Below are 27,374 nucleotides of genomic sequence, written 5' to 3' on the forward strand. Positions count from 1 at the left end.
TTCCTGCTCTTTCGCTTGTTATTTCACTCCGACAATCGCTCCGTTATTCACGCAAGGGCGAGGCATTGCTCGCCCCGTTAAAGATCAACGTGAATATATTACTATTTGTATATACCGAAAGATCAATTCTGCCCGTCCCAAATCTGGGCAAGAGACTACTATTCACGAGCGTCGTCGATGAACGATATGGACTGCGTCGCGTCCTTGTATTTCGCCTTGGCCCCACCATTGACAACGCGGTGGTAGCTACCAGAACGTCGACCAGCTCTCCCCTTGGCCCCTGCTCGGCCAGTCGTGAGGTACAGGTAGACGCAGGCGGCCACGAAGACCATCAAGCTCATATTCCAGCCGAGAGGGAGTCCCGCACTGAGCTGCTCTGCCAATAACTCGGACTCAATAGAGAACGTGACCTTGCGTTGAAGTGCCTCCAGATACAGGAATGCGCCTGTGAGCCAAGCCACCAGCTCAGACCGTCCGTCATGATCGCCACTCGCCAGAGATCCATGTCCTGACAGTTCTGGTTGTTTCTCGAAGTGGTCCACGAATTGAACGCGTTCGTCGGCGTCCTGGATGCCAAGTTGCTCGAGCAACACGATTGTATAGCACAGGTCGAAGCATAGAGCATCGAGTGCTTTGGTATCGTTTCCCACATGGCGTGACGCTGCTGCTCCAGCTGCTACATCCTTGTGTGGCAGTGCACACAAACTCTTGGCAGCGTTCCGCAAGGCCGTGAGAGTCGGCGTCGGGAGTTGGAGTTGATCCACCTCTTTCTCCTCGAGCTTGCTGCTTGTGAGCCCCAGCACTCGACTTGCACTGATCACCGCTTCTCTCAGCACTCCTGACGCGTAGAAAGATCCAGCGCTTTGTGGCTGAGGTGTACTGCCCAAGAAGCAGAAGTTCTCCGGTGGACAGTTGGCGTTACTTGAGGCGATGTGCGATCGCAGCAGTGTCATGCATTTATCTGCATCTCCAGTGCCGTCCAGCGTCACATTCACACCCTCAACAACTGACGAGTGGCCTCTTAAAAAGCATGGGTGTTGCAGAGCACTCGACGCGGCCTTCTTGTCTTTTTCCTGCTTCAGTTGGACCACTGCCTGCTGAACTGCACGCCGTCCAAAGCCTGGATACTCTCGTCCATAGAAATCGCTAACGTTAAGTGCCACACTGACCTGTCGCTGTCGTTTACTGCGTCTCCATCGCTCTCGAACATCGAACACCATTTCAGCAGCATCTGAGTCCGACTCAGAGCTCAATCTGCCAGCGTGTCCTCCGGCGTCCACGTGCAACAGTCCGAAGACTTCGACTTGTCCAGGACTGAGCGACGGAGCTACTTTTCCTGAGAAATAATTAGTACCGACTATGTGGAAGTAGCGACGCCAAGTGGCCGGCACGACACGCAAATCTCCGCTAGAAGCGACGCTCTCCTTGTTATCTTGCTGCTCCGCGTTCAGCGCAAAGGGAAAGTGTCCATCGCGTCTGGCTCGGGCTCGAAGATGGTCAAGGCGTCTGGTCACGAGTGCCGCGTCGTCCTGTGTCTCAGAATTAGACGACATCTCTGATTCCGCCACGACGAAGTGAGCAAAACATAGCGCAGGGTCCACCCGGTCCTTGAGCCATGCAACGGCCTGGTCGAACGCTGGCCGCAGAGTCGTATACGCCTCCTCTGCGCGCTTTTTCTCATCCTGCGTATCTGTATCCTGCAGGACGGAAGATAACGCTGGGAGCTGGTCGTAAACGTTGATCCCGTCCTGTTCGTACGCGTTCTGCAGGATCAGCACACGCGTGTGCGTCCCAGCCGCCACGACGAACACGCGGCAGTGGGCGCGTGCAGGTGGCGGCATGGGTCCGTTCTGCGCGGTCTGCACGCATCCCAGCAGGGTCAGGAGCAGCAGCACCCAGAAGCCACGTCGCCCCATTCGTCGGACCAAAAAGAGTTGAATCAGAAGATAAACAATCAGGGATGATGTGGACCACGTCATGTTGACGTGGTGTACGCGAACATTCCCATAAAACTATTGAGCATAACGGCTCCTCTCAGTCTTCCTGCGTCGGAGCATGGGCGAGTCGTCGGGACCGCGCTTCCTGCTGCGCTCCTGCGTGTTCCTGCTGGTGCTTATCGGCAGTCTGCTGCAGCTGGTCTTCTTCGCTCTATTGCCTCAGATTCAGCTACACACAGAGTTCTGCAACGCCACACTAGCCTCGCGCTCGCTGCTAGCACCCACACCCACAAGCGCCGAGCTGGCGCCACCCATGAAGCTGCTATTCCAGTCTCTATTCGTGTCTCCACGGGAATTAGCACTGCAGCAGAAGGAAGAGGAGAGGCGGCGCAATGAACTAGCGCGAGATCCCAAACAGACCATCAGAGGCAAACCAGAGGCCGCTCAGCTGGAGGGATTCCGCAATCCATTAGGTGGCGAAGGTGAGACCTTCCAGGCCGAGACATTGGCTGAAATCCAGGCGCTTCAAGCACAACAATTGGCCGAAAAAGAAGAAGAAATGGAACGAGAACGTCAGATGAATTTACCTACAGGCTTCTTCCTGCAGACGAGAGGTCAAGGTCACGAGGCCATCAACTCCAAGTCCGCGTACTGCATCAACGTCGTGACGCCCAGTGACTCCCCCGGCGTTTTACTGGACTTTGAGCTGTATCTGAACGCCTTACCCTCCGCAAGACCCGTCTATTCATACAGAGGCAATGGCGAACAGGAGAGCGACAGCAACAGCGGTGACGGGAAGGCCAAGCGTCTGGATATGCCCCCGTCAGTTATTGACATTTATCTGGAGCGACATCCCGTGGACAAGAAATACTACCCAGACTTCCACGCACCGAAAGAGAAAAGTATCTGGATGATGCAGAACGTCGAGTTCTTCGACAGACACGAGCTGGACAGCCCCACGGTGGGCGTCATGATGGTGAAGAACCGCATCGGACTCAAGAAAGTGCTCGAGTACAGGCATCGACATCAACTCTCGTACTCCGTCTTCTACACTAAACACACGAGTCGCGACTTGTATCAGCCGGCGGTACAGCGTGATTGGACGTCATTTTTGCACTTAGCGGGCTGGAGTCCGTTCAAGAACACGCGTGTGATCTTACAGGCATGGGCGTTGCATCCCGAATGGCCACAACTGATCATCCGAGTGATTAAAGCTGATCTGTGCGCGTGGATCGAGGAGCAGTTCGGCGACAAGGACTCGTGGAGGCTGCAGAATGTGGACTACGCCTGTGGCTCAGTGCCTGCCGAAGAGAAAGATCGATTGCAGAACCAGATTGGCCTTCACTTGTGTCCTAGCGAGACCGAAGGGTTCGGTCATTATATCAACGAGGCTCGTAGCGTTGGTGCATTAATCCTGACAACGAACGTGCCGCCGATGAACGAGTTGGTGGACGAGAAGAGCGGCGTGCTGGTAGGACAGTCGCACCCGTGGTGGTGGCAGACGAAGGGAGACTTATTTATGCCACTAGCACAAGTGGACGTAGTTGACATCGAGCGGGGTGTAGAGAAGATTCTGCTGCTCTCCATAGAGGAGCGGAAACGGATGGGTCGGCGTTCGCGAGCCAAGTTCCTAGAGGACCGCGCGTACTTCCTCAACGCCATGACAGCACTGGAAGAGAGCCTGTGCCAGGACGAGATCCGAATCGAGAAATTACAGCCCTATCTGTACTAGCGACCCCGATTCAGCTCAGATAGATAGAGATATAGTACACACACACCCCTGCCTGGCAGCCCAGCTTGTAAGTAGTAGCATAGTCGTCCACCTTTGACACGCACCTTGTTGTGTCGTTGGGTTTGTGCTTCTGACGTAAATGAGCTGGCTCAGTGCAAACGACACCATAGAAGGCAGTGTTCGAAACAAATTTAACACTAGATTATGATCATCGGGGCTACATGTCAGTCCGCTACTTGCTCGTTTTAGAGTTGCACAGCACAACCTGAAAGCGAGCTTATACATAGATGAAAGCTATCAGGATTCGCTAGAGGATCATAGACATGGGAGTCGACTGCTCGCCTTAGTCCTCGCTCTCGATGACTCGAGCGGCCTTCAGCTCCTGGCGACGCTGGAATCGAGCTCGAAGGACTACTCGGAAGAGGTCGACGACGGCTTTGGAGAGAGCAACAGCGACCATGGGGTTCTCTGTCTCGAGACGCACGAGGTTTGGTGCGATGACGATGGCGAGTTGATCCACGCCCATGTGGTTGTGCGGTTGGTACTCGGCCACGAAGGCCAGCAGATCTGCTAACCACAGAATGATGCTGTGCTCCAGATTTCCTAGCAGACTCAGCACTTCGTCGACATTCTCGGCCAACGCCAAGCGCTCCATCTCGCCTGAAGGGATTTCGTGCAGAATGGGTACCGGCAGTTCACGGAACCAGAGCTTGATGAGGTCGGCCAGCACCCGAACGTCGTGCTGCGCTCCTCGGAAAGCTCCACAGTTGATGTCCAGCATCGCTTGGTCTCGTTCGGCCTTGCTGGGCGACTCGCGGAAGATGTGGGGGTTCAGGTATCCCCGTTTGGCAACAAAGTGTTGCTGCAGCATGATCAAGACGGCAGGGATTCTTTCCTCGTAGCCGGGGACGGCAAGGCGTGGAACTTGTCGGAATGGCAACTTGAAGTGCTGGTTCAGTATCCGCACGGGGTCGTTGCTGTTGATCGGGTCCATGCTCGCGATCATACTGGACAAGCTCATGCTTGCGGGGGGCGCAGAACTTGTTCGTGTCCGCTTGATACGTCGTACGCCCTGGGAAACCGACGTGTCCACTGAGCAGATTGTGTCTGCGCGACCTCGTTCCGGGGCTCCAAACACCAAGTAGTCGGCAAAGTTGTCTGGAATGCCCTCGAATCTCGCTTCCTGGAAGTTGTAGTGGATGTGCACGTCGTGCTTGAAGCCGTAGGGCGATCCGATCTCCAGGAACGCCGCCAAGTCCTGGTCGCCATCGGCTTCTGGTGTATGGGACGGAGACGACGGAGATCCGCTGTCGGACTTGACGGTCTCCGCATGTTCAGGTAGCTGAATGTTGAGCATGGTAAGCGCTGAAGGTCTATCGGTCTTTTGCCTTGTCTCGTTCACTCGGATTGTAAAATGCTACTAGACTGAGGCCTGCGCATGAAAATCTGAATAAGATTTCTGGAACGAGACCAGCGTGATCTTAGTGATACCACTGCAGTGAAAGGGCGCGGTACCTTGTGCTGTGAGTCACTGACTGAGCTTGACTGGTGGAAGGGAGATGCTACCCAGCAATGGCGAAATTCTTGTGCTGCTCTGCTTCCTGGTTTCCTCGCACACCGATCAATGCGCTCTTGTTTTGACAGCGCGAAAAGGTATATATTAGGCGCTGTGGCCGTCAAGCCCGTTGGCTAGCGGTGGCTTTCTTGGGAGAAAAAGCTGGGCAAGAGCGTCGATGGCCGTTTCGAAACCACTAGCGTTAAAAAGTTGGAAACCTCTGACATTTTGTGCGTAATTACAGCTTTTATCTCAGAGATTCTTGTGAGATTAATGGTTTTTTCTGCCGGTGAAATGGTATAATGCTGCTTTATCGCGCAAAATGTGTCATGGCGGCTTATTCGAGCGCTATTTTTCCATTATCGAGGTGAAAGGGTGCGAAGAGTCAGCGCTGCGCTGACGACTGCGTTGGAAATATTGACCTGCAATGAGGTTTTGCATGCCACGCTGGGCTTCGCAATGCAAACGTTGAGCGCCCAGCAGGGGTGGTCTACCTTCAGCAGCGCCACGGCAGGCGGTGACGCTGTTGGAAAGGAAGCCGCAAGTAAATGAACATCTCCACCGAAAAGAGAGCGTCACAGTTCTGTCCGATTATTGCTGGCACTTTTGGTCAAGCCCATTGACTGGGTGCGCTTTTTCGGCCGTTATCTTTTGCTTGAAGTTGTCCAACGGCGGTCTTTGATTGGCCAGATCACTTCAACGTCGCCACGCCCGTTACAGGCGTGCTCCGACCCAGAACATCTGCGTTTTATTGAATGGTTAGCGTCGGAGATGACCAACGGAGCTGAAAGATGCCAGCGCACGCAATAATGGCGTCCGGGGTGAGAGCGTGCAATAGTGACGTCTGGGGTGAGTGCTGTCTGAGTAGATTTATTAAAACATCTCCGGTATAATTGCGTCGCCTGTCGCAAAAATGACCCAATCTCCTTCCTTTTACAACTGCTAGAACACGTATGCAACTAAACTTGCACAGGTAAGAAGTATCTTCATCGTGCCATCCGATGGACAGACGGAAAACGCACGACTAAGTTTTGTTTATTATCACTGCACGCACGTACACCTTTTTTCTTGCATGCGCTAGCCTAGACAGGACCATTACTACTGTAGGTGGTCAAGAATGCAAGCGAAACGCATTGACGGTCTTAACTCTAAGATTTTATCTCTTGCGCATGGAATCCGAGATGCTGGGGTTGAATGTAAAATCAGTAAAAGTGGAGCTCAGCACCATCGACTGGTGCGTGCACACGCTGTCCACGACTGGTTCGGACGTGAACTCGGCGTCAAAGTTGCCCACGTCCAGCTCGTCTTGCACCACCGGATGCCACGGTGGTATCACCTCGCGTCGCATTAGTCCGTCCCAGGAAACTCCAGCAAAAAATGGGTGATCACGCAGCTCGTGAGACCCACGCGATCCCAGCCGCTCGGTGGGGTTAAATGTGAGCAGACCGCAGATCAACGACGCTGCCTCGGGAGGCATCTCCGGTGGCATCATCGTGCTCACGGAGCCAGGAGTCATGATCTTCTTCACCATGACCTCCCGATTATCGTCAAAAAAAGGATGCACTCCAGTGAGCATCTCGTAGAGAAACACTCCGAGCGACCACCAGTCGACAGCGTAGCCATATTTCTGCATGTTGTACACTTCAGGTGCGAGATACTCGGGACTGCCCACCAGTGTCTGCGCACCTTTGTCCGAAACCACGTTCAGCTTGGACAACCCAAAATCTGTAATGCGCAAGTGGCCAGAGGCCTCAACAAGGATATTCTCCGGTTTGAGATCGCGATAGGCTACCTTGAGGCGATGAAGATGTTCCAGTCCCAGCACAAGTTCAGCCGCGTAGAATCGAGACAATTCGTACGAGAAGCCATCGTCCGACATATGATGGAACAGCTCTCCACCAGAGCAGTAATCGGTCACGAGGTACAGCTTGTCCTTTGTCTGGAACGAGAAGCGCAACCTCGCAATAAACGGGTGGTCGATCTCTTCAAGAATTAGACGCTCCGTCTTGATATGCTCTTCCAAGCCGTGGCGAACCACGTTCTTCTTGCGCAACACCTTCATGGCGTAAACAACGTGTGTGTCTTTCTTGCGTACGAGGAAAACTTTGCCGATCGATCCCTTGCCGATCACCTTGATCAAGTCAAAGTCGCTTACTGACACGCCGTGCGAGTGATGGCTGGACGAGTTGCTACCGCGACTGCTGGCGATCGATGCGCGCATTGCCGACGAGCTTGCGTCTGTGTCCAGCGACGATCGCCGAGCTGTTTTCCGATGATGCGGCGACTCGCTCGCATTGGTACCCATTGCTGCACTGAGACGTCGACTTTGCTTCTTAGGCTTCAGCGAGTCCAGACGATGGCGAATCACGTTTCCAAGCCACGTCCGCGTCTTGGCTTCCGACTCTGAGATAAACTGCGCAGCACCACAGCCGCGATCACGGGCAGATACGAAATAAGTGAATGTCGTTTCCAGCGAGAGGCTAATAGTACGCGCTTTGTTGCTGCTGCTGCGCTTGGACAGCGCTGAGGTAGGCGCTGCAGTTGGAGGCGATTTTCCGTCCGCTGATGGTCCTGACGCCGTGAGATCTCCAACTGACAGACAGCTACATGAGAGCTTCTCCTCTTCTGCGGGAATATGTGCACCCACAGAGATCTGAGCGTCGCCCTTAAAGTTGATAGCACGCTGCTTCAAGAACTGGGCCACAGCTGGAGATGTAGTCGACGGGTCGATGCGGTACGCGCCCTCTGCAAACACGAGCGCATTTACCCGCTTGACGACCTGTTCCTCTCGCTTCTGGATAAGCGTCACCACCGACTTAGCGCCGAACGAGTACGCTAAAACGTAGACGTTGCGTGCTTGAGCACGGGAAATGATGTTGTCCCACACATAGAGCATGTGTTCATCGGGGGACGAGCTCCCTCGAATAGGGAAAGTATCATTCCCGATGGTAACGTTGCTAGTGGAGGGGTTAACCACGGCCACGCCAAAGTTGCAGGCGGTGGCACGACGCATCACTGGCAGCATCGATCCCAGTTCCAAACCTTCCTGTATTAGCAGATCTCGACTCCAAATACCTGGTTGCGCTCCACGTCCACCATTGACCACCACGAGAAGGTTTGCGTTGGTACGCCAGTCCGAAGTTAGGAAAATACTGGAACGAGCTTCCTTTGGCTCGTCAGGTCTTGGGTCGAGCGGGACACGCGCCTGTTTGAAGGCCAGCTCAGCCAGCATTTCCATCTGGATGTGAAAGATTGCAGCCTTGACGATGTCGTCCAGCTCGCCTGCACGTCTCTCATCGCTCATGAGCTCGTACACGGCCTGGTTCGTGCGACAGTGGCGTAGTGTGCCAGCGTCGTCAAAGTAATAGTCTAGTTCTTCCAGAGACTCGAGCTGGTCGGTCAGAGCGATGCTGCCACGGGCCAGCGCGTCGGTGTCGCTGGTTCCAGTGACGCTGCTGGCGGTGCTGTCTCCGAACCTTTGCTTCTGTAGTCGTACAGCGTCATCTGCGTTCATACATAAAATGTACTGTTTGCCATCTTCACAGCCTGCCGGGTCCGAGGTCTGCTGCAGCGACGCCGCGTGCAGCACGACGCAGCCTTCGAGTAGTCCCGGCGGCCGCTGCTCCACCTCCATGTCATCGTCATTGCAGCTCTACGATATGACACACACGACACAAGTTAATCAATGCGATCTCCCCATCAGCGCCAATTTGTGTGAGCCACATGCTACTTCTAGCAGCGTTATAAGCCCACAGGTATTGTTATCGCACCATGAGGAATTCGTTGACGACAGAAAGCCACGAGTCTGTGGGCATGACAAAGGCCATGACGGGCGCTCCAACCTCCACCTGCGAGTCCCGCACGCCCGCCAGCTGCACGAACACGCGTCTGCTGTCCGCCATCCTTGCTCGTCCGCTTGCGCCGCAGAGTGTGCGGTGCCGTCTCCTGGCTGTCTTGACGGCGGCCTTCTTTTGCGGCGGCGGACGACGGCGGGCTCTAAGATCGTACCCATCCTCCTTGCGTCTTTTCAGCCAATCCACATAGCTGAAATTTAGCTCTCTGATTGGGTAAAATTCGAGTGCCTCGCAATTTTGGCCTCATGCTCATATTAATATCTTCCTTCATGGTGCGCTTTCGCTTGGCATCCCCAGCAGCTAGCGCCTCGCGCGCGCTCACGCGCAAGTCGGCCGCGTCTCCGTCTGTCGCTCCCTTTTCAAATCAGTCTATGGAGCCTGTGGCTGGTTTACCGCAGCGCCGCATACAGTATGACTCGCACATGCCGACTTCGCCGCTGCAAAAGCTCGTGCTGTCAGTCACATCGGCGCTGACTGTGTTCGCGAACCCGGAGCGTGGCGACATGTTGGCAGCGTTAGGAGAAGTCACAGGCCGCGACGCGCTTCGTCGTATCCACGCGCGTATGTGCGCCGACCCCGTGGGAGCGCGTATCTTGGCCGAGAAGCCTGTAATCCGCAACGATAAGATCGACATGGACTACCTGCGCGCGCTGCCGGAGGACTCATTCGGCCGCCGCTATGCCACGTTCATGGATTCGCACGGTTTTGACGCTGACGGCCGCTCACCTGTACGATTTGTGGACGACCCGGAGCTCGCGTATGTCATGCAGCGTCACCGCGAGCTGCATGATTTCTGGCACACGCTATTCGACGTGCCCCCAACGGAGCTGGGCGAGATTGCGCTCAAGTACGTCGAGATGGCGCATTCCAAACTGCCTGTGAGTGCTCTAAGCGCATTTGTAGGCCCGCTGCGTCTCTCCAGCGAGGAGCGCTGTCTGCTTGTGAAGGTGTATGTGCCCTGGGCCAACCGCGCGTCCAGGAACGCGCACTCGCTGCACTGCGTCATGTATGAAGAGGAGTTCGAGACGCCAATCGAGAAGCTGCGCCAACGACTGAACGTCGAGGTCGCTCCTCCACTTCCTGACTCGTCTGAGCACTACAAACGCCACAAAAACGGCACGCCCTGATGCAACTGAGACAGAAGGACGAGAAATATCATGCAAATTATGTTACTGAGCTCATGTTACGACTTGCTCACCCCAAACAGATCATACTCGTTATCAATAACACGGTGCTCTTGCTCAGCGTCAGCGCCTTCCTCTGGCATACCGTGGTTGTTAGTACTCCAAGGCTGCGCGCTCGCGACTTGTCCACTGATTGGCGCTGGATGCGCTTCAGGGTGTGCTTTGCTATAGTCGATAGCTTCGTGAAGTTCTGGTGGCGAGGCCACTGTCCCGAGAACAGGCCCCCTTACTGCACTTCTTCCAACAGCAGAAGTAGCAAGAGAGGTGGTCAAGCCGGGTGCACTTGTCTGATCTGACACGATGTTTGTATCAAATATCGCCATAGTCGGTGTAGTTATCGGTGCTGGCGATGGTGGAGATGACGTAAGTCCGTTGCTCGACTGCATTGATTTATGTTCCGACGACGATAGAGTTGGCAAGTCAGCTACAGTGGGGACGTCAGGGGGCGACGCCACTGGGCCCGGCGTATTTGGTGAGAGGAACGGGTTGTGTGCTGCCTCACACTGGAAGTCGTACGAGTAATTCATGTCCATGATCGGCTTCATCGGAAGTTTCTTCTTCGAAGAAGTGGTCGTATCCAGACAGCTGAGACTTTTCGAGACCGGTAACGGAAACAAGTCGTTGTACTCTGTACTGGACTCGCTGAACACACTTCTCCCGCCATCACTTGTCATGCTGGCAGCAAGGCTATTGCTCCCCGGTGTATACTGGCGTCGAGCGAGCTGAGCAGATGATTTAAAGGCGGCGTACTTCGGAATCGAGTCGATCTCCAAGCACTCGTACTCGCCCATACTCACAGGACTCAATGGACCTTCCGGGGTGTCTCCATCCGAGAGTGGGTACTCAGGCACTGCACCTCCAAATGGTCCATTCGGCAGACTCTGTACACTGCTACTCACTGAAGCACCAGCACTGCTTACCCCTTTGGCGTACGGGTCAACTGGACGTCGATATGAATCTGTAAATGGGTTCATGGCGTCATTATCTGGCTCAGAAGATTGGGCTCTGGATGTCTGCCCGATGGTTCCTGATGACGCGGATCTGCCGAATTCCTGGCTCCCAAACATCTCAGAGAACGCCCCTGTAATCTCCGTCCCAAGAGCCGACATCTCCGAGCTGAATTCGGCGGCGGTCGTTGACTGAGCTCGAGCTACTGGAGGCCGACCATCCGATCCTGCAGTACCGGTAATTTTTCCATCCACAGGCGCATTCTTCAACGTGACAGTGGCTGATAAAATCTGCAGATAGGCGTCCAGATCTTCTCGACAACCTTCAGCGCCCACTTGGCCCGTCACAGCATACTCCGTCAGCAGCGTGTTGGCCAGTAGTACGAGCTCGCTGATCTGGTTCAACCGCTTCTCCATCTTGCTGTTCCAATCGCCCATTCCTACAACCCAGCGGCCTGCATCTGCCACGTACGCCACGGTAGATCTACCGACAGCAATACACATGATTAAACACTGTGCTATCCTGTCAAAGCTGAAGTTGAGCTACTCACTCTAACTCGTCGCGAATCTCGTCTCGGTACTCGTAGCAGCGCTGAAACAACAGCATCGCTGTGTCCATGACGCCTAAACTTGCACAATACAAACAGCGATCTGTCAGTAAATACACAGGAGACTTGTCGATCGACGGCAACGTACAGGTTGGCAGATTCTGCCCCATGCGCTGGAAGAACTTTTCAAAGTAAATCACCTACCAGTTGACAGAATATGCAATTTCTAACGTCAGCTTGCTATGCTCTTTTACGGATTGAGTTTGTACGAATGCAGCGTGCTTACCTTCTTCATGAAGGTGGCGAGGTGTTCCTCCACACGGGCGATGGCAGTCATGGACTTGCCGATGCTTGAGATAGACTGGCCCGCACTGAAGATCGACGTCATTGCTACACAACAGCGTGGACAAGATAGGGGAGGAGTGTGTGGATGTTGTGTGGATGGAAGCGGGGGGCGTGGAGCAATGGAGTCGGCAGCTGAGGGTGTTCTTCACGTGCTGGAGAATCCCAGAGTGTAGGTTTTGAATTGGCTTACAAAAACCAAGTGGTTATGGACGTCATGCACTAACGGAGTGCAAGTTGAAGAGGAGAAGCGACTGCCATCAAGAGCAGCCTTAAAGCTCGCGCAGGCAGCGACGCAAAGGGCTGCATCTGTGGGGGTGCTTCATTACCAAGCGCTCACATGACAACGTTGAATTGTACGGCGAGAGTGTTCGCTAAGTTACGACGCATAAAAATGAAACGCGCCAGCTTGCGATGCAGCAACGACGATACGGCGTATCATACGCAGTTCTTTTCCGCTGGTGGGCGGATCACGCGGTTACATTTTCCTCATGGTCTCGATTTGAGAGTACCAAATGCATATCACCGGATGGTATTGCTGCCGGGTAAATAACAGGACACCTGTCGTCGACAGTGTCGCCTCTATGATAGCTGACGAAAATTCGTCGAGCATCCATCCAGAGGTTCCGAAAATGTTATTTTTATTGAGACTGGCAAAACAGCAATAAAAATAATTTTAAGTGCTTGGAGCACCACGGGTGCAAAAATTATTGGTGTTATTGCATGCAATACACAGTGGGCTGATACTCGTCTAGTTGGTGGGAGCCTCACCACGCCCAACCTTCCGGAGTGTGGCAGCGTTCCACTAGGCTCGGTTCAGCGACCAACCATCGAATTGAGAGGGCAAGAGCGCGGCAGATCGATTGTAGATTGCGGTTTAGCTGGACCGCTGGTCCGTAGGGCTCCATCGAGCCCGGTTAAAGGTTATTGCCGGGAGAGAGCGCAGAATAAATTATTTGATTTTGAAATGGGAGCTCGAAAATAAATTATTTTACTGCAAAATAAAAAATATATTTAATAAAAATAACATTTTCGGAACCCCTGCATCCATCCCTGTTCTTGCCCATGTGTATGTGAGGTGCAATGGAATAGAGCTGCTGTCGTAGAGAAGGTAATATTGTTGCTCAAACGCTCGTTGTCTCCTCGCTAAGACCACTGAGTGCAACCTGAAGACCACCAAGTGCAACCTGCCAGTATCGCAACACGTATCCACGTGTAGCACTTCTATGCTGATGATGTCCCTGCACGGCTGCAGCTCAAAAAAATGTATAAATTTAACCTTGGCAGGTCGTGGTTTTAAATCATTGGTTTAAAGATGCAAGTCTCTTTCAATTTGTGGTTTCCTTCGGGCCACGCGGCAGTTTGATCATCGTGAGATCATCGCTGTCCAAGTCCGTGTGAGCTGTCCCTGTGCTTGCAAGCGACCTGGTAGGTTACAGCACCGGCGTTGCAGTGGTGTTGACGGTCATCTGTCAAATCGGAGCGCTAACACCCTGATGTGGAAAGGTGAAGCGCAGCACATCAGGCACTTCGACTGTTTATATAAAAAATAGTCGAGTACAACTATTTTTTTGGGTATAGAAAGTCTACGTCCAACGTCTCCTTGAGCACGTTGGCCCACGGCGTTTGGTCCCTGACGGTATTTAGATTGGTTACTATGCATGATATGAATGCCTGACGTGAAGGCTTTCCAACAAACTATCATTTGACCAGATTGACAGAAGCTGGTAGAAGTTGAGCCCACTCAAACAAAAAAGAAGTAAAATTATGGCAAAAAAAGTGAAAGTCTATTTTGTTATTCTCAACTTTTAAGAGCTGCTGTAAACACTTTTGCATCCCATGTTGTAGTAGTAGCCATACGAACACTATCTGAAGCTTTCACGCACCTTTAGTACTTCGTGTGACCCCCTCGGTTGTCTTTAACTTGAAGTAGGCGCTTCGGCATGGAGTGGTAGAGATCTTGAACGGTTTTCGGCTCGATATCGTACCAAATCTCCTGGATTTGTTCTTTCAAGTCGTCCACACTTGACGCAGGTCGTTTAAACAGTTCTTGCTTGACTAGAGCCCAGAGATTCTCGATTGGATTGAGATCTGGGCTCTGGGCTGGATGGGGTAAAAGCTCCACCTTTTTTTCTCTCAGGTAGTCTTTCACTAGACGAGCACGATGGCCAGGAGCACCATCCGGTACGAACTTGTAGTCGTTGCCAACACCAAGCACAGAGACCGTCGCTTGCAGATTTTGCTCCAAAATGCTCTTGTAGTACGCACCAGTAATATTTGAGTCACACATGTGAAGTGCACCCACACCCTCGTAGGTGATACATTCCCAAACCATCAAGGTCTCTCTTCCAGACTTAAACGTAGGTGCTAGACATTCGTTCTTGAACTCCTCCCCAGGCTTACGCCAAACAAAAACCCTCCCCGCAGCCCCAGTGAGCCAGACGGACGACTCATCACTGAACACTACCTTTTTCCAGTCGTCGTCCTTCAACTTCAACATCTGACGTGCATACGCATATCGCGCTTTGATGTTTTTCTTGCTCAAAAAAGGTTTTTTTCGAGCTGCACGACCATTAAATCCTTCATCCTTAATGCGGTTTCACACTGTTTGCTTTGACAGAGCGATGCCGTGGCCCTTTTCGACCACACTGACCAGCTTTCCAGCGCTAAGGCGTCGATTTTTCTTCGCTTCCCTCACGATCTGGCGGTCCTGGTGGACTGTCGTCTTCCGAGGGCGGCCAGAACGTAGTAAGGAGTGCGTGTGGCCGTTCTTCTTTGCGTTGGAAACAATGGTTTTGACGCTAGAGACTCGGAGCTTGAGCTCATCCGCGATAGCCTGATAGGTTTGGCCGTCGTGGCGTTTTGCGACGCAGAGGTCGCGGATCTGCCGCGAATGCTCCACTCTAGATCCATTGGGAGCTGTTAGTACTGCAGCAATGAGGCTGTCTGCGTTTTGGGGCTCTTACCTTGTGCCAGTCATGGCAAAACGCAGAATGAGTGGCTTGGACGTTGACTTTTTTGTCCCCTTTTTTTCCCTCCTGAGGGACTTGACGCCCCATAACTTGCGATGCAAATATCGTCTCGTCAAAGTGAAAATAGCTTCTGATTCGTTACAGTCTGCGCTATTCGATGATATTCTGCATTGATTGGCTGGATCAATACACTACTCAAAAATTCAGGATTTGATCTCGCCAGCTGTTTGGACGTAGACTTTCTGTACCCACTGTACATGTACATGTAGGATACTTGTCCTTGCGTGTCATACATGTACAGTACACCTCGGTATCTAGCTGAAGTGTTAACTTCAAGCAAACGTCATGTTGACCGCACTGATCGGCGCTCTTTAAAAGAGCTTCTTCCACGCTGAGTTGGTGGCGAACTAACGTGTTTGGATTGCTGGAGTTTTCTTGAATCGCATTGGGGCCGGAGCTAGATCACCCATTCTGGTTTGACGACGTGTATTGCACTCAGGTGGCCAGAGTCAATGTATCGAAACACAACTTCATGAGCTGGTTTCTGAACGGAGTCTGACTAAAACGCGATCTTTGTAAAGAACCCTTTAAAAATGTACCTGTTTGGAAGATTTAGAATTAGCTGTTCGACACGGCTCATTATCCGGAAAATCACTTTAAATTTGATCCTTCGAGAGAACAAATTGCAACACTACAATACATGTACAATGTACTGTGTCCGTCGAAACCGGCTGCGTTTTCGGAGCCCCGCGTGCGCTGCAAGTGGGAGCTTTGCCCTACAATCCCACTGTGCTGACACTTCCTTGAGAGAATCACTGTTCTATGCAAATCGAGACCGTGATCTCCTTCCGCATACAGTGTTCAAGTGAACATTACGCTCATTTTTATATAATCTTATGTTTCATTGGTGTGTCTACAGTACATTGATCAAGTAGAACTGAGCGCTTGCTTTGTTCAAATTAGCTCAGCTCCGTATCCGTAATTCTTGGCTCCAGATGACTCAGAGTCGCCATAGCCGGGACGTTGCTCAACTCTTTGGTCCCACTGTACGGTAAGCACGATAGAGTCAGATATTTTCAGCAGTTTCTGGATCAATTCTATCACCCGAGGGGCTCGTCATGACCCTGCTCTTACGCAGCGCCACCACCTCGTTCAGTTAGGTCTCACTCTGGAATTCACCGGGCAAACGACTACTTTTCGCCTGCTGATATACGGGTCCAGTTAGAAATGGGCGTGCCGTCCAACCGCAAGGATGGCGGCGGCTTCTACAGCGTCACTTCCGCTTACACCAATTCGGTGCCGGAGTCAAACTACGGAGGCATGGAGCATGGCCACTCGACCATGACCATGACCTACGGTCCTGACGGTCGCAGCAGCTTCGACAGTCTCGAGCCCTCGGCAATGCTGGGCAACAATCGATTCGTGGCGGGTAACAAGTTCTTTAACTATCAACAGTTTGGTGCGCTGCGCGAGGGCGGCGGCGTCAGTCTCTTCTCCGCCTCGTACTTTGGTTTGCTGTTCGCTACGGCGCAGAGCAGCATTATTTATGCCGTGTTACGATATTGTATGCGTCCGACATTGATGCACTCGCTTCTGTTGCAACGATCCGAGAGCTCTGTCGTCATCGAGTGCTTGCTGAGTATCCCCACGACACTCAGCTTCTTCCTCGGTCTATTGTCAGATGTTGTGCCGATTGGAGGCTACCGCCGGAAGTCTTACATGATCACGGGAACACTGTTGAGCTTCCTAACGTGTATGGGCCTAATGATCCTCTCCGCCACTGCGGACGTGGATAACTCGACGGAAGACCAGCTCAGTAACTACATCATCTACTACATGGTCCTCATCATGGGCACCACGTTCGGTACCATGCTCAGCAAGATCGCCACGGACGCCCGTGTCATCGAGCTGTCCCAACGCGAGCCACTCACTACACGAGGTACTCTGCAGATCAACTACCTGCTCTTCCGCACCGGCATCGAGTGGATTGGACTGTGGTTGACCGCCATTCTCGTTCGCTTCGACAACGACGGCAAGCACAACTACGCGCTGCGAATCGACCTGTTCTGGGTATACGCGATGTTGGCTCTACTCAGCCTCATCCCTGTGCCATTTGTGCTGCGTAACTGCTCCGAGCGAACTGTTCAAGCCGAAGCAGGCTTCATGAACGAGATTGTCGCGGAAGAAGGCAGCGTCGCCATGATCACCACGGCTCCGTCCACAGCCAGTGCTCGTATCGGATCCTTCTTCCGGATGTGTCAGCAACGCGCCGTGTGGCAGCTCGTGCTGTTCCTGTGCATCCTGTTGGCGACCACGCGCTTCTACTTTGGCTCAGCCAACGCCGTCTTCATCAGAATGGCGGGACTCAATCCGAACACGACGCTCATAACCAACGCACTCAAGTACGTGACCACCATGGCGTCTATGATCATGTGGAAGGTTTTCTGGTCCAACTCGTCTTGGCGAAGATGCGTGTGTCTGGGTATTGCTGTTATGGTTATCCCCGAGACCTTCCGCGCTGTCATGATGATCTACGTGCCTTCAGTCCGCACGCAGGCATTCTACGACACGCTCGGCTGCATCACGGGCTTCACAGATGGTATCATTACTATTTTCTCATTGATCCCAGCTACCGAGATCGCTGAGAATGGATCGGAGGGTGCTACTCAGGGTATGTTACTGTCGTTCCGTAGTACGATCGCAATCGCCATGCGTACCCTGAGTAGCGACTGGATGGCTGACGTGGCCCCCGTGAGCGTCGACGACGGAACAGGTCGCCTTCTGTCGCTGCTGCTCATCGCGTACGCTGTGCACGCAATGTCTCTTCTTTCAGTGCTTCTCCTTCCACGTCAGAAGCTCGACGCGCAGCAATTGCGCGTATACGGCGGCTACAGCAAGTTCGCATGCATCGCAATCTGGATCATCTTCATCGTCTTCTTCGTCTACGCTATGGTTGTGAACCTCAAGGCCATGGCTGATAGGGTGAGCGATTAGGAATGATAGGATACAAAGTCGTAAGTTATATATTTGGGAGCCAGGATATCAACAATGTGAGCTGGCCACGCTTCATGAATGTAGTGACGCGTCGTAAATCTGTGCTTACTCCTACCTGGGGAAAAATAAAGTCTACTGCTGGGATCACTTTTCATTCGCGTTATATTCTCAAATGGAAAAAAATGACATTTCGGATTGTTGATGACGGAGCTCTTTGTCTGTGAGTACATGTATATGCAAGTATGCACGAGCCCAGTCTTCATCCACCGCACCAATTATAATAGCAGCTGACCAACGATAGCCTCCCTTCAGATACAGCGGTGTAGCTGGCGTCCTGAGCACCGAAAGCCAACATGCCCGCCGCCGGCTCCGACAGAAGTGTTATTAATACAACCTATTAATAAGCAGAACCTTCAGGCATACGAAGCCTCGATGCTGCTCGAGTCGTCAACGTCGCTACACCCCTTCGCGTGCCTGCTATGCCATAAGCACTGCTGGAGAATGAATACAAGTACTGGAGACAGAATGGACAATAATTCTTACAGCACTGTCAAGTGGAAGAAACTTTTCTGAGTTGACTTCCGACGCTTATTTATCCGAGCTCCTCAGGAGATTCTCAAACCTGTACACTTCGAAGTACGGGTCTTCACTGACCACGATGACGGCAGTGTGTTTGAACCCAACGGAGGGGTAGAACGCTATAGCCTTGTCCATGACGCCTGCTGTCGTCAACCAGACCTTTCGAAACCCGTTCTCTTGAGCCCATTTCTCGAGTGCATCGATGAGGCTCCGCCCAACACCAAAACGTCGATGAGTGTCTTTCACGGACAATCGTCGCAACTCTCCTTCCTTGTTGTCTGAGACCCACGAAGCCTACCACTTTTGCTGGATCTGTCTTCGGTGTTGCAACCCAAAAATTGCCACCTCGAGCGATATAGGTGCCTTCGATGTCGCTCAAGTCGCTGTTCAGACTCTCTTGAAGGTACGCCTCCGATTGCTCGGGCATGGCGTGGAACGCCTCGTACGACCACATCCCCGCCTTGAACACCCCCACAACCTGAGGCAGGTCTTCGACACGGTATTGACGGATCTCGAGACCACTGGCGAGGATGCCCAAAGTTTTTTTCTACTTGTGGCAACGATCGAGCTACAATTCGAAAGTGGCTGGCTGGCTTGTCGGTGGTGGGAAAGGTTTTCAGCTCTATTGAAGGAAGTTCCTCCACGTTTTCACTCCGTAATCGTACGGGAAACCATAGTCACGCTATTAATAAACAGGGATTGAAAAGAAATGACTGAAATGACAAAGCAGAATCACCGCGCAGATCGTCAACTTGACTGCCGTCATTCCGCCGATGGGCGTAATACAAATCCTTGGTGCTATCTCCTTAATTGGATGAGAAGAAAGAGTACTGTACGTCATATCCATGTAATCATTTAAATTTTGTTTCGTTTGAACATTTCCAGTGACAGTGTGATACCGTGCCAATAAACCAGAGCAAATATGTTTCTCGAGGTGGAATTATGGTGCTTGTTTTAGTCTGTTGTTTTCAGCATCTTCTCGAGCTTGACCACCTCGTAAACTGGAGGCTCTTCTCGGATGAGGTATGCATCGATCTCAACGAAGCCCGCCGACACATAAAAAATCTCTAGCCCTCTGCATCACACTTCCCGTAGTGAGCCAGATCTTTTTTGTGCGTCAGTGCCCAATTTTCTAATGTTGACAGCAGCATACGGCCGACACCATACCGCCGATGACTCGTCTTGACCGACATGCGACGTAGTTCGCCTTCATTGTTGGGCTTCGCTTCGATTTCTACCATGCCCACCACCAGGGCCGGCTCGTTGTGTGGCGTGGCAACCCAGTAATTGCCATAGGAGCGATGTACGTGCCTTCAATGTCGCTAAGGTCCGTCTTGAGACTGTCGTCGATGAACTGAAGCAGACGCGGGTTCTCCTGTTGGGCGGGATAGCAGAGCATGCCTTCCTTGAACAATTGAATCACTTGCAAGTCGTCCTGACGGAACGGACGAATCACAATCTTAGTCGCATCGTTGGCTGGAACTGGTGCTGGTGGGATTGCCATCGTTGCAGCGACCGTAGGAGCCATGACGGTCTGTGGATAATATAAATTAGACAAGGGACGTGTGCAGTCGAAGGCGAATATAGAAGTGTCATTGATTTAGAGCGTGCCGGTGTGGCAGGTTAACCAAGCATTGCCTAGACTTTGTTCGCTTTGTTTGCACGAACAACAGCAAAAACCCCTGCATCAATCTGAACGATCAGATGAGGATTAGAAGTGTTTGATTAGATGAGTGCGAGCATACCGGTACATGTACAATTATAGCTCACGCAGAGATCGTCGGTACAAGCATTTTTTCAATCATGATGACCTCAAAGCGAGGCTGCTCGTGAACCACAATGGTCCCAGTCTCCGTGTAGCCCATCGAGGTGTAGAAACCCCGTGCCTTTTCCATCACACCACCCGTGGTGAGCCAGATCTTGTGGAACCCGTGTTCGACAGCCCAGTGCTCGAGCGTTGAAATGAGCAGACGCCCGATGCCGAATCGACGATGAGTATGCTTAACTGACATGCGTCGCAGCTCACCCTCGTTATTCGGCTTCGCCTCGAGCCCGACGATGCCGATGATCAGCGTCGGATCATCACGGGGCGTAGCAATCCAGAAGTTGCCGCCTGGCGTAGAATACGTGCCTTTGATGTCGCTGAGGTCCGTCTTGAGGCTATTGGCGATGTAGTCGTCCAGATGCGGGTCCTGTTGTCTCTTGGAGTACTGGAGCATGCCGTCCTTGAACAGTTCAATCACCTGGAGCAGGTCTTCGTTGCGGAACTCGCGGACTACGATCTCTGCCGAGTCGGGGGTCGATTTCGAGGAGGTGATGGGGACCATGACCGTTCTGGTGTTTCAGTTTCGGGGTCTGCAGACGAAGATCAAATGAGAAATGAATGGTCGTGCCAAGTCTGCAAATTGTTTTGTTTGCGGGAGAATAGCGCTGGTGCTGCATCAAAGATTCGAGTGCAGTCAGGGTACACGTAATACTTGTAACGACCTTTGTCTTTTATACGGTAAACTGCCTCGGGACCCAAGTTAGGTGCTGTCGGGATATTGCAACACCGGTTCATCGTGTACATCATGTAGTCTACAATGTTGACTCTACATGTACCGGTACATGTACCATCAGATGTTGATTTACTTGTACATGTACTAAATGCTAAGAGGAGCGCTCACAGTTGCTTGGCAAGCTGGAACACTTCCACGTGCGGCTCAACGGACACCACCTTCATACCATTGTCTAGGTAGCCGATGGCGCGGTAGAAGGCACGCGCGTCTTCCTTGGGCCCACCGTTCATGAGGATGATCTTGGTGAAGCCGTGATTCTTGGCCCAGGTCTCAAGCTCGTTTACTAGCCGCTTGCCGAGGCCGTGGCGACGGAAAGCGCTCGAGACAGCCATGCGCCGTACCGCCTCCCTTTTTCTCCAGTCCTACAATCTTCTATTCGCTGTTCTCCATCGTCGTTACGACCCAGAAATTACCGCCCGGAGCAATGTAGGTGCTGGGAATGCGCGATAGGTCTCCGTCGAGACCTTCCTGGATGAAATTTGTCCAGCGATCTTGAACGAGGGACCGAAAGCTGTCGCGGTAGGACTCGCAGCCATCGACGAAGACGGCGTTCAAGCCCTCTTGGTCCGTTGGCAAATACTGGCGGACGCAGACTTCGGTTTGCTGGCCGGTCGCCATACCTGTTTCAGGTAAACTGAATAATGGACATCGTGTCCATCATTACGCATTCTACTGTACATGAACTGTTCTTCGAAGTCCTAAAATTTTATTTACTTAAGTAAGTTTTAAGTAATAGTTTATACCTAACTACATGTAATAATTAATAATGAAGTAAGCTTCACATGATTACGGTATCAAAACTGACCGAATCAGAAAAAAACGAAATCGAGATCTTTGCGTGAAGTACGTACTTAAGTATTTCCGAATCATCCGACACGTCAAAGTGCTTCTTTGACGAACATGCAGCGAAGCTCGCCCACAGTGTCGCAATGGTGCTGCAGGCCGACCATCGCAGCGACTTCTCCATCTCCGTCACCATGGGGGCAGACAACCGCCCACCCAATAGTTTCCCCACTGGCTATCTAGATACACAATGCTAGCCTATTAAAAGGTACATGTAGCCATTGCAGGGAACCCGAAAAGGCAATAATTAAATTAATACATCGATGTGAGCTGGGCAAATTAATAATTTAAATATTTGCATAATTCCGGTATACTCGAGCGTACCTTGTCCACCGCACTCAGGTCCCACAAGTCGCGATTGTAGTTCAGAAACATTATCATCTCAAGCCCGGCTGGAGACATTCGCTTGCGTAGATCAGACAGCACCAGCTTAGCAAGTGAGAAGAAGCGCTCGCACTCGCTAGACATTGGCGGGATGTACGCGACGTCAACGTAGTGCGCGCGCTTCACGACCTTGCGTTTCTTAAACGCTGTTCTCACAATATAACACTTCTAGGCGGCTCTTGAAGACGACCGTTCGAGATCAGGCGACCTAAATTCAGCGCAGGCTAATTTTTCCGCGACGTTTAGTGTCTCCCCACTGTAGCTTAACTAGACCTTGCCCTAAATTGGGTTTGTTCACTATAGATGCCTTTATTGACAGCCGAGGCTTTAAGGCTAGGTACTCCTTTACAATCTGATCAAAAGACGGCGCGAAGCGGACAAATTTAGCGTAGACTTCTGTAGCTTCTTGGTAACGGCCTCGAAAGCTGCTAAATCTTTAGGAAGCGCCTTGACGGGCTCGTGCTCCGCACGCCGTAGTAGGAAAGGTTGCACATCATGCTCCACGAGGACATCGAGGCCCAGCTGAACAATTGCCGGCTGGAGTCTGGCGTAGCGCTCTACCATCTCGTGCGTGCTCGACCATCTGGTGTCATTCCTCAGCAGAGATGACAGATGGGAGACGCGGCGAAGAATGGCTCCATCTTTGATCGTATGCAACTTGGACATCAAGGTATAGACCTTGGTTATTAACTCGTCTTCGTTCTTGAGAAAGTCCTTGATCGCTAGATTCAAGCGGTGGCTAGCGCATCCGATTAGCGGTATAGCACCCTCCTTCCGGCCAATGTACTGGTTAACGGAGCAGTTATCGCCGACCATGAACTTAACTGCGCTCCAGGGCTTGTTGTACCGCGACAGCGTGTCAGCGATTAGGTCGTACTGGCTCTGAGCGCTAAGATCTTCCTCCGTCTCTACGGACAAGAAAGCTAACAGTACAAAGCGACGGTTGCTGCTTGTTCAGCTGTCCAATACGAGACCAAATGATTCGGGTAGCTCACTGACTACACGGCCCTCAACTACCTCGAACACCAATACTATATAGAGCAGCAGCGTGTTATCTGACACGGTATAAAGTGCCACATTTAGTAGGGCTAGCCTTCGCTTCACAAGTGCAAACGGGCACAGCTCACAAATCAATTATTCGAGTCAGCGGTACAGATCCCGCGTACGCTGGCTGACTAGTCGAAGGTTTAGGGAATTCTGGCGGCGCGCAGCTTCTTATGCTTCTTGCTCATAGTCCTCGTGGCTGCGTCGTAGGTGGTTCAGTAGATTCGTGTAGCCGCTGCCCTTCTTGTACTGCTTGCCGCAGGTCGTGCAGTTGTAGAAGCCGTCACCGACCTCAGTGAAGAGCATAGAGCAAAAAAAAATTAATGCTCGCTAGGACCATGATGGACAGAGAAGGCACTGTAGCGGTAGAGGGGTGTCCAGAAGACTGTAGGTTGAGTTCTGAATGGATGTCTTGTTGATTTGGACGTGGCCGGCAGCCTGTATTGTAAATGGCGGAAAGCAAGCGACCCTGTGGACTTTGTTGGCCCGCACCTTGGCAATTCATGAATGAATTGTACTAGATCTAAAAATGATTTGATGAGTAAAAGATAATAATTAAATTAAAAATTAGGATTAATTTTTATGCATATTTTTTTGGGGTTCCCTAAGGTTTGCGATTATTAACTACAGTAATAGTACTGCTGTAGAGAATCCACATGCGTCGCTTGCATTCTTCGCATGCTGCTTGGCAGTATTTTGTCATGACCCGCTTAGAGCGACAAGGCCCTGGCAATTCAACCAGCGACGTTGACAGTAAGCTTTGCCTAATCCTTTCTCGTCACCAAAATACCGCCGCATAAACAGGGGTTCCGAAAATGTTATTTTTATTAAATATATTTTTTATTTTGCAGTAAAATAATTTATTTTCGAGCTCCCATTTCAAAATCAAATAATTTATTCTGCGGTCTCTCGAGGCAAAAACCTTTAACCGGGCTGATGGAGCCCTACGGACCAGCGGTCCAGCTAAACCGCAATCTACGATCGATCTGCCGCGCTCTTGTCCTCTCATTTTGATGGTTGGTCGCTGAACTGAGCCTACTGGAACGCTGCCACAGTCCGCAAGGTGTGCGTGGTGAGGCTCCCACCAACTACATGTAGACGAGTATCAGCTTACTGTATATTGCATGCAATAACACCAATAATTTTTGCACCCGTGGTGCTCCAAGCACTTAAAATTATTTTTATTGCTGTTGTGCCAGTCTCAATAAAAATAACATTTTCGGAACCTCTGCGCATAAAATCAGCGTTCATCACATTTTTAGCTCGAATGATTGAGACAACTGATAAGAACCGAGGCATGCATGGCTAATTTAGCAAGATCAGCTTCTGGGGGCATTTCTTCATTTAGTTGAAGACCCAGAATATAAACGACTGCAACCATGGCGATGAGTGCTAGTAGCTCGGTGTCTGCGCTTGCGTCGGAGCTCAGGATGCTGCAGCCCAGCGGCGGAAGCACTTTTATGCCCATTTCGAGGGTGAACGCAAGGAATATCCAGTCAGCCAAGCTTAACCGGAATACCCAGCAGCCTTCTGTGCATCACGTGCGGCAAATGGCGAAAATTGCCAAGTCCGGGGAGCTCACAGCGTCATCGAGCCACACAGCGCTTGCGATCTGCTCTCGACCAGGCCCACTAGCGCCCATTGTACGACCTCATACAGCAGGTGCTTTCAAGGCTCGAAAAGTGGAGCCTACTCGCTTTCGCTACTTCTGTACGTGCCGTTAGATAGCGACTTTGGTTTCCAACATCAAGGCTAACTTTTGACTTGTCTACAGACAACCGTGGCGACCTCCCGGTCCGAGTAAACTTTGCCGGAGCTGTGCGGAAGCTGCAATGGCAGGTCGATCTGTCCCTTCTCGACTTCTCGCACTATTTACCGGTGTTTATGGAGGGACTTCGAGAACTAGAGGAGCCGTACCACTTCTTGGCACTCAACGGCACTTTGGACATGCTGGAGAAAGGTGGGAGTCGAGTGTTGCCATGCTTACCGCAGCTGATCCCACCGATGAAGGCGAACCTCATGACACGCAACCAGACCGTGCTGTGCCTTCAGATGAAGGTGCTGCAACGACTTGTGCTTAGCTGTCCGTACACCGGGGAAGCGCTAGTACCGTACTATCGACAGCTTCTGTCGATCTTCAACCTCTTCATCACCAAGCGAGTCAACTGCGGCGACTCGATCGACTACGCTCAGCGACGACAGGAGAACTTGGGTGACCTCATCCTCGAGACTCTCAGTATTCTCGAGAAACACGGAGGTGCAGACGCCTTCGTCAACATCAAGTACATGATTCCTACGTACGAGAGCTGCATGAACCGGCGATAAGACTGTAGAGAACGTAGTCAGTTGCGAGTTGCGCTTTATTTTTGAGAACCAGGACGAAATACTCTTAGCCTTCGAGTTTTATCCTTGCGCACGTTTCATAGACGACAGGTCATTGCACGAATAATTTCAGACTTTGCCCCCCCCCCTCTCTATCGTTCTTAACACCATGAAGGCTAGGCCAACACTGAGTGTCGTGGCACCGGACAGAGGAGACGACTACGACGACAAGTTCGAAGCTTCGTGTGACATCGGGGAGACGACTCTGTACAAAGCCGGTCTTAGGATCAACAGTTCAGGTGTCACATTTGCGGACGGCAAACCAGGACACAAAGAGGATGACGATGAAGTTGACGAGTGCGTTGTGGAGACACGGAAGCTCGTGGCGCTGGACAAACTGGAGACCGTCGGTATGATTGGAAGGGGCAGTTCTGGACAAGTTTTCAAAGCGCGACACAGCGAATCGAACGTTCTCTATGCTGTCAAAGTGGTGACTAACGTGTTCGACAAGCCGAGACGCGACCAATTGCTGACCGAGATCCGTACGCTGTATGGCATCGAGAGTGACCATCTTGTGGGGTTTTACGGCGCATACTTCCAGGACCACGCGCTTAGTATCGTGCTGGAGTTCTGTGCCTTGGGGTCACTAGATCAACTACTGGCGCGGTTGCCTCGAGATGACGACGTTGTACCTGAGCGAGTAATTGCAGCCATCGCAATGCAGATACTGACGGGACTCGCCCATCTCAAAAGGGTTCGCCATGTTCATCGCGATATCAAGCCTCAGAATATCCTCGTGCAACAGGACGGAGCTGTGAAACTCACGGATTTTGGACTCGCCCGTGAGCTGAGTTCGTCCACCAGTATGGCTCAAACTTTTGTGGGAACTTTTAAGTACATGGCGCCGGAACGTGTGCAAAACGAACCCTACGAGTAAGTGGTAAAGGTTCTTTGCTGTACTGAGTAATGGTACAGTAGACTAACGTCATCTCTTGGGTTTTCAGCTACAAGTCGGACATTTGGAGTCTCGGTCTCGTACTCATCGAGTGCGCGACACAAACATTCCCATACGCTAACGCCCGGAGCTACATCGACGTGGTCCAGAGTATTGTTGAAAGTCCTGAACCTAGTTTGCCGGAGGTTGACGCTAACGGCGAGTTATTCACTCGTGAGTTTCACGACTTCATCGGTCGATGTCTGAAGAAAGAGGTGCGAACATGTAGATCTCGCACCTATTTCCTTCATTCCTTATTAACCCATTTTCTATTTGCCAGCCTTCCGAGCGTGCGTCGGTCGAAGAACTTCTCGACTCGTCATGGCTTCAGCTCCATAACGCGACGAGTACTGAACGTTCGGTTCGACGCTGTGCTACGTGGCTGGAGCAACTTCGTTTCGTGAACGAGGATGCATCCGAAGCAAAAGATTCGCGTCACGAGGAGCAACACGACGCTAAACAGCTCAAGGCGAAGCAGCACGACGAAGAAGAGGAAATCGAAGAAGCCATCGAAGGGAGCGAGCACGGCAATTGAGCTCACGGCTACTACCGGTGCTCAGTTTGTCTGACTGATAATAACACTAC

At 51.8% G+C, this 27,374-nt stretch overlaps 9 protein-coding genes across 9 annotated transcripts; 5 read left to right on the top strand and 4 right to left on the bottom strand.

Annotated features, from left to right (window-relative positions):
- Positions 1-158: 158 nt before the first annotated feature.
- On the bottom strand, positions 159-1,916 carry PITG_13412 (uncharacterized protein; the record flags this gene model as incomplete). Its single annotated transcript, XM_002899999.1, has 2 exons — positions 159-1,327; positions 1,355-1,916. 2 exons carry the CDS (start codon positions 1,914-1,916, stop codon positions 159-161), a joined length of 1,731 nt encoding a protein of 576 aa, XP_002900045.1.
- Positions 1,917-2,250: 334 nt separating this feature from the next.
- PITG_13413 (uncharacterized protein) lies at positions 2,251-3,669 on the top strand (the record flags this gene model as incomplete). Its single annotated transcript, XM_002900000.1, has 1 exon — positions 2,251-3,669. The coding sequence occupies one exon, from the start codon at positions 2,251-2,253 to the stop codon at positions 3,667-3,669; it is 1,419 nt and encodes a 472-aa protein (XP_002900046.1).
- A 343-nt stretch (positions 3,670-4,012) lies between these two features.
- On the bottom strand, positions 4,013-5,026 carry PITG_13414 (uncharacterized protein; the record flags this gene model as incomplete). The annotated part of the gene is made up of 1 exon (XM_002900001.1): positions 4,013-5,026. The coding sequence occupies one exon, from the start codon at positions 5,024-5,026 to the stop codon at positions 4,013-4,015; it is 1,014 nt and encodes a 337-aa protein (XP_002900047.1).
- A 1,354-nt stretch (positions 5,027-6,380) lies between these two features.
- On the bottom strand, positions 6,381-9,126 carry PITG_13415 (protein kinase, putative; the record flags this gene model as incomplete). The annotated part of the gene is made up of 2 exons (XM_002900002.1): positions 6,381-8,876; positions 8,995-9,126. The coding sequence occupies 2 exons, from the start codon at positions 9,124-9,126 to the stop codon at positions 6,381-6,383; spliced, it is 2,628 nt and encodes an 875-aa protein (XP_002900048.1).
- Positions 9,127-9,356: 230 nt separating this feature from the next.
- On the top strand, positions 9,357-10,205 carry PITG_13416 (ubiquinone biosynthesis protein COQ4; the record flags this gene model as incomplete). The annotated part of the gene is made up of 1 exon (XM_002900003.1): positions 9,357-10,205. One exon carries the CDS (start codon positions 9,450-9,452, stop codon positions 10,203-10,205), a length of 756 nt encoding a protein of 251 aa, XP_002900049.1.
- A 555-nt stretch (positions 10,206-10,760) lies between these two features.
- Positions 10,761-12,224, bottom strand: PITG_13417 (uncharacterized protein; the record flags this gene model as incomplete). The annotated part of the gene is made up of 6 exons (XM_002900004.1): positions 10,761-10,801; positions 10,855-10,904; positions 10,971-11,693; positions 11,761-11,833; positions 11,906-11,957; positions 12,044-12,224. The coding sequence occupies 6 exons, from the start codon at positions 12,143-12,145 to the stop codon at positions 10,761-10,763; spliced, it is 1,041 nt and encodes a 346-aa protein (XP_002900050.1).
- Positions 12,225-16,298: 4,074 nt separating this feature from the next.
- Positions 16,299-18,065, top strand: PITG_13418 (uncharacterized protein; the record flags this gene model as incomplete). The annotated part of the gene is made up of 1 exon (XM_002900005.1): positions 16,299-18,065. The coding sequence occupies one exon, from the start codon at positions 16,299-16,301 to the stop codon at positions 18,063-18,065; it is 1,767 nt and encodes a 588-aa protein (XP_002900051.1).
- A 6,764-nt stretch (positions 18,066-24,829) lies between these two features.
- On the top strand, positions 24,830-25,872 carry PITG_13419 (uncharacterized protein; the record flags this gene model as incomplete). The annotated part of the gene is made up of 2 exons (XM_002900006.1): positions 24,830-25,183; positions 25,248-25,872. 2 exons carry the CDS (start codon positions 24,934-24,936, stop codon positions 25,796-25,798), a joined length of 801 nt encoding a protein of 266 aa, XP_002900052.1.
- A 92-nt stretch (positions 25,873-25,964) lies between these two features.
- Positions 25,965-27,324, top strand: PITG_13420 (mitogen-activated protein kinase kinase, putative; the record flags this gene model as incomplete). The annotated part of the gene is made up of 3 exons (XM_002900007.1): positions 25,965-26,728; positions 26,800-27,004; positions 27,070-27,324. 3 exons carry the CDS (start codon positions 25,965-25,967, stop codon positions 27,322-27,324), a joined length of 1,224 nt encoding a protein of 407 aa, XP_002900053.1.
- Positions 27,325-27,374: the final 50 nt, after the last annotated feature.

The sequence above is a fragment of the Phytophthora infestans genome, genomic scaffold, assembly GCF_000142945.1.
Source record: "Phytophthora infestans T30-4 supercont1.28 genomic scaffold, whole genome shotgun sequence".
NCBI classification, from domain to species: domain Eukaryota; phylum Oomycota; class Peronosporomycetes; order Peronosporales; family Peronosporaceae; genus Phytophthora; species Phytophthora infestans.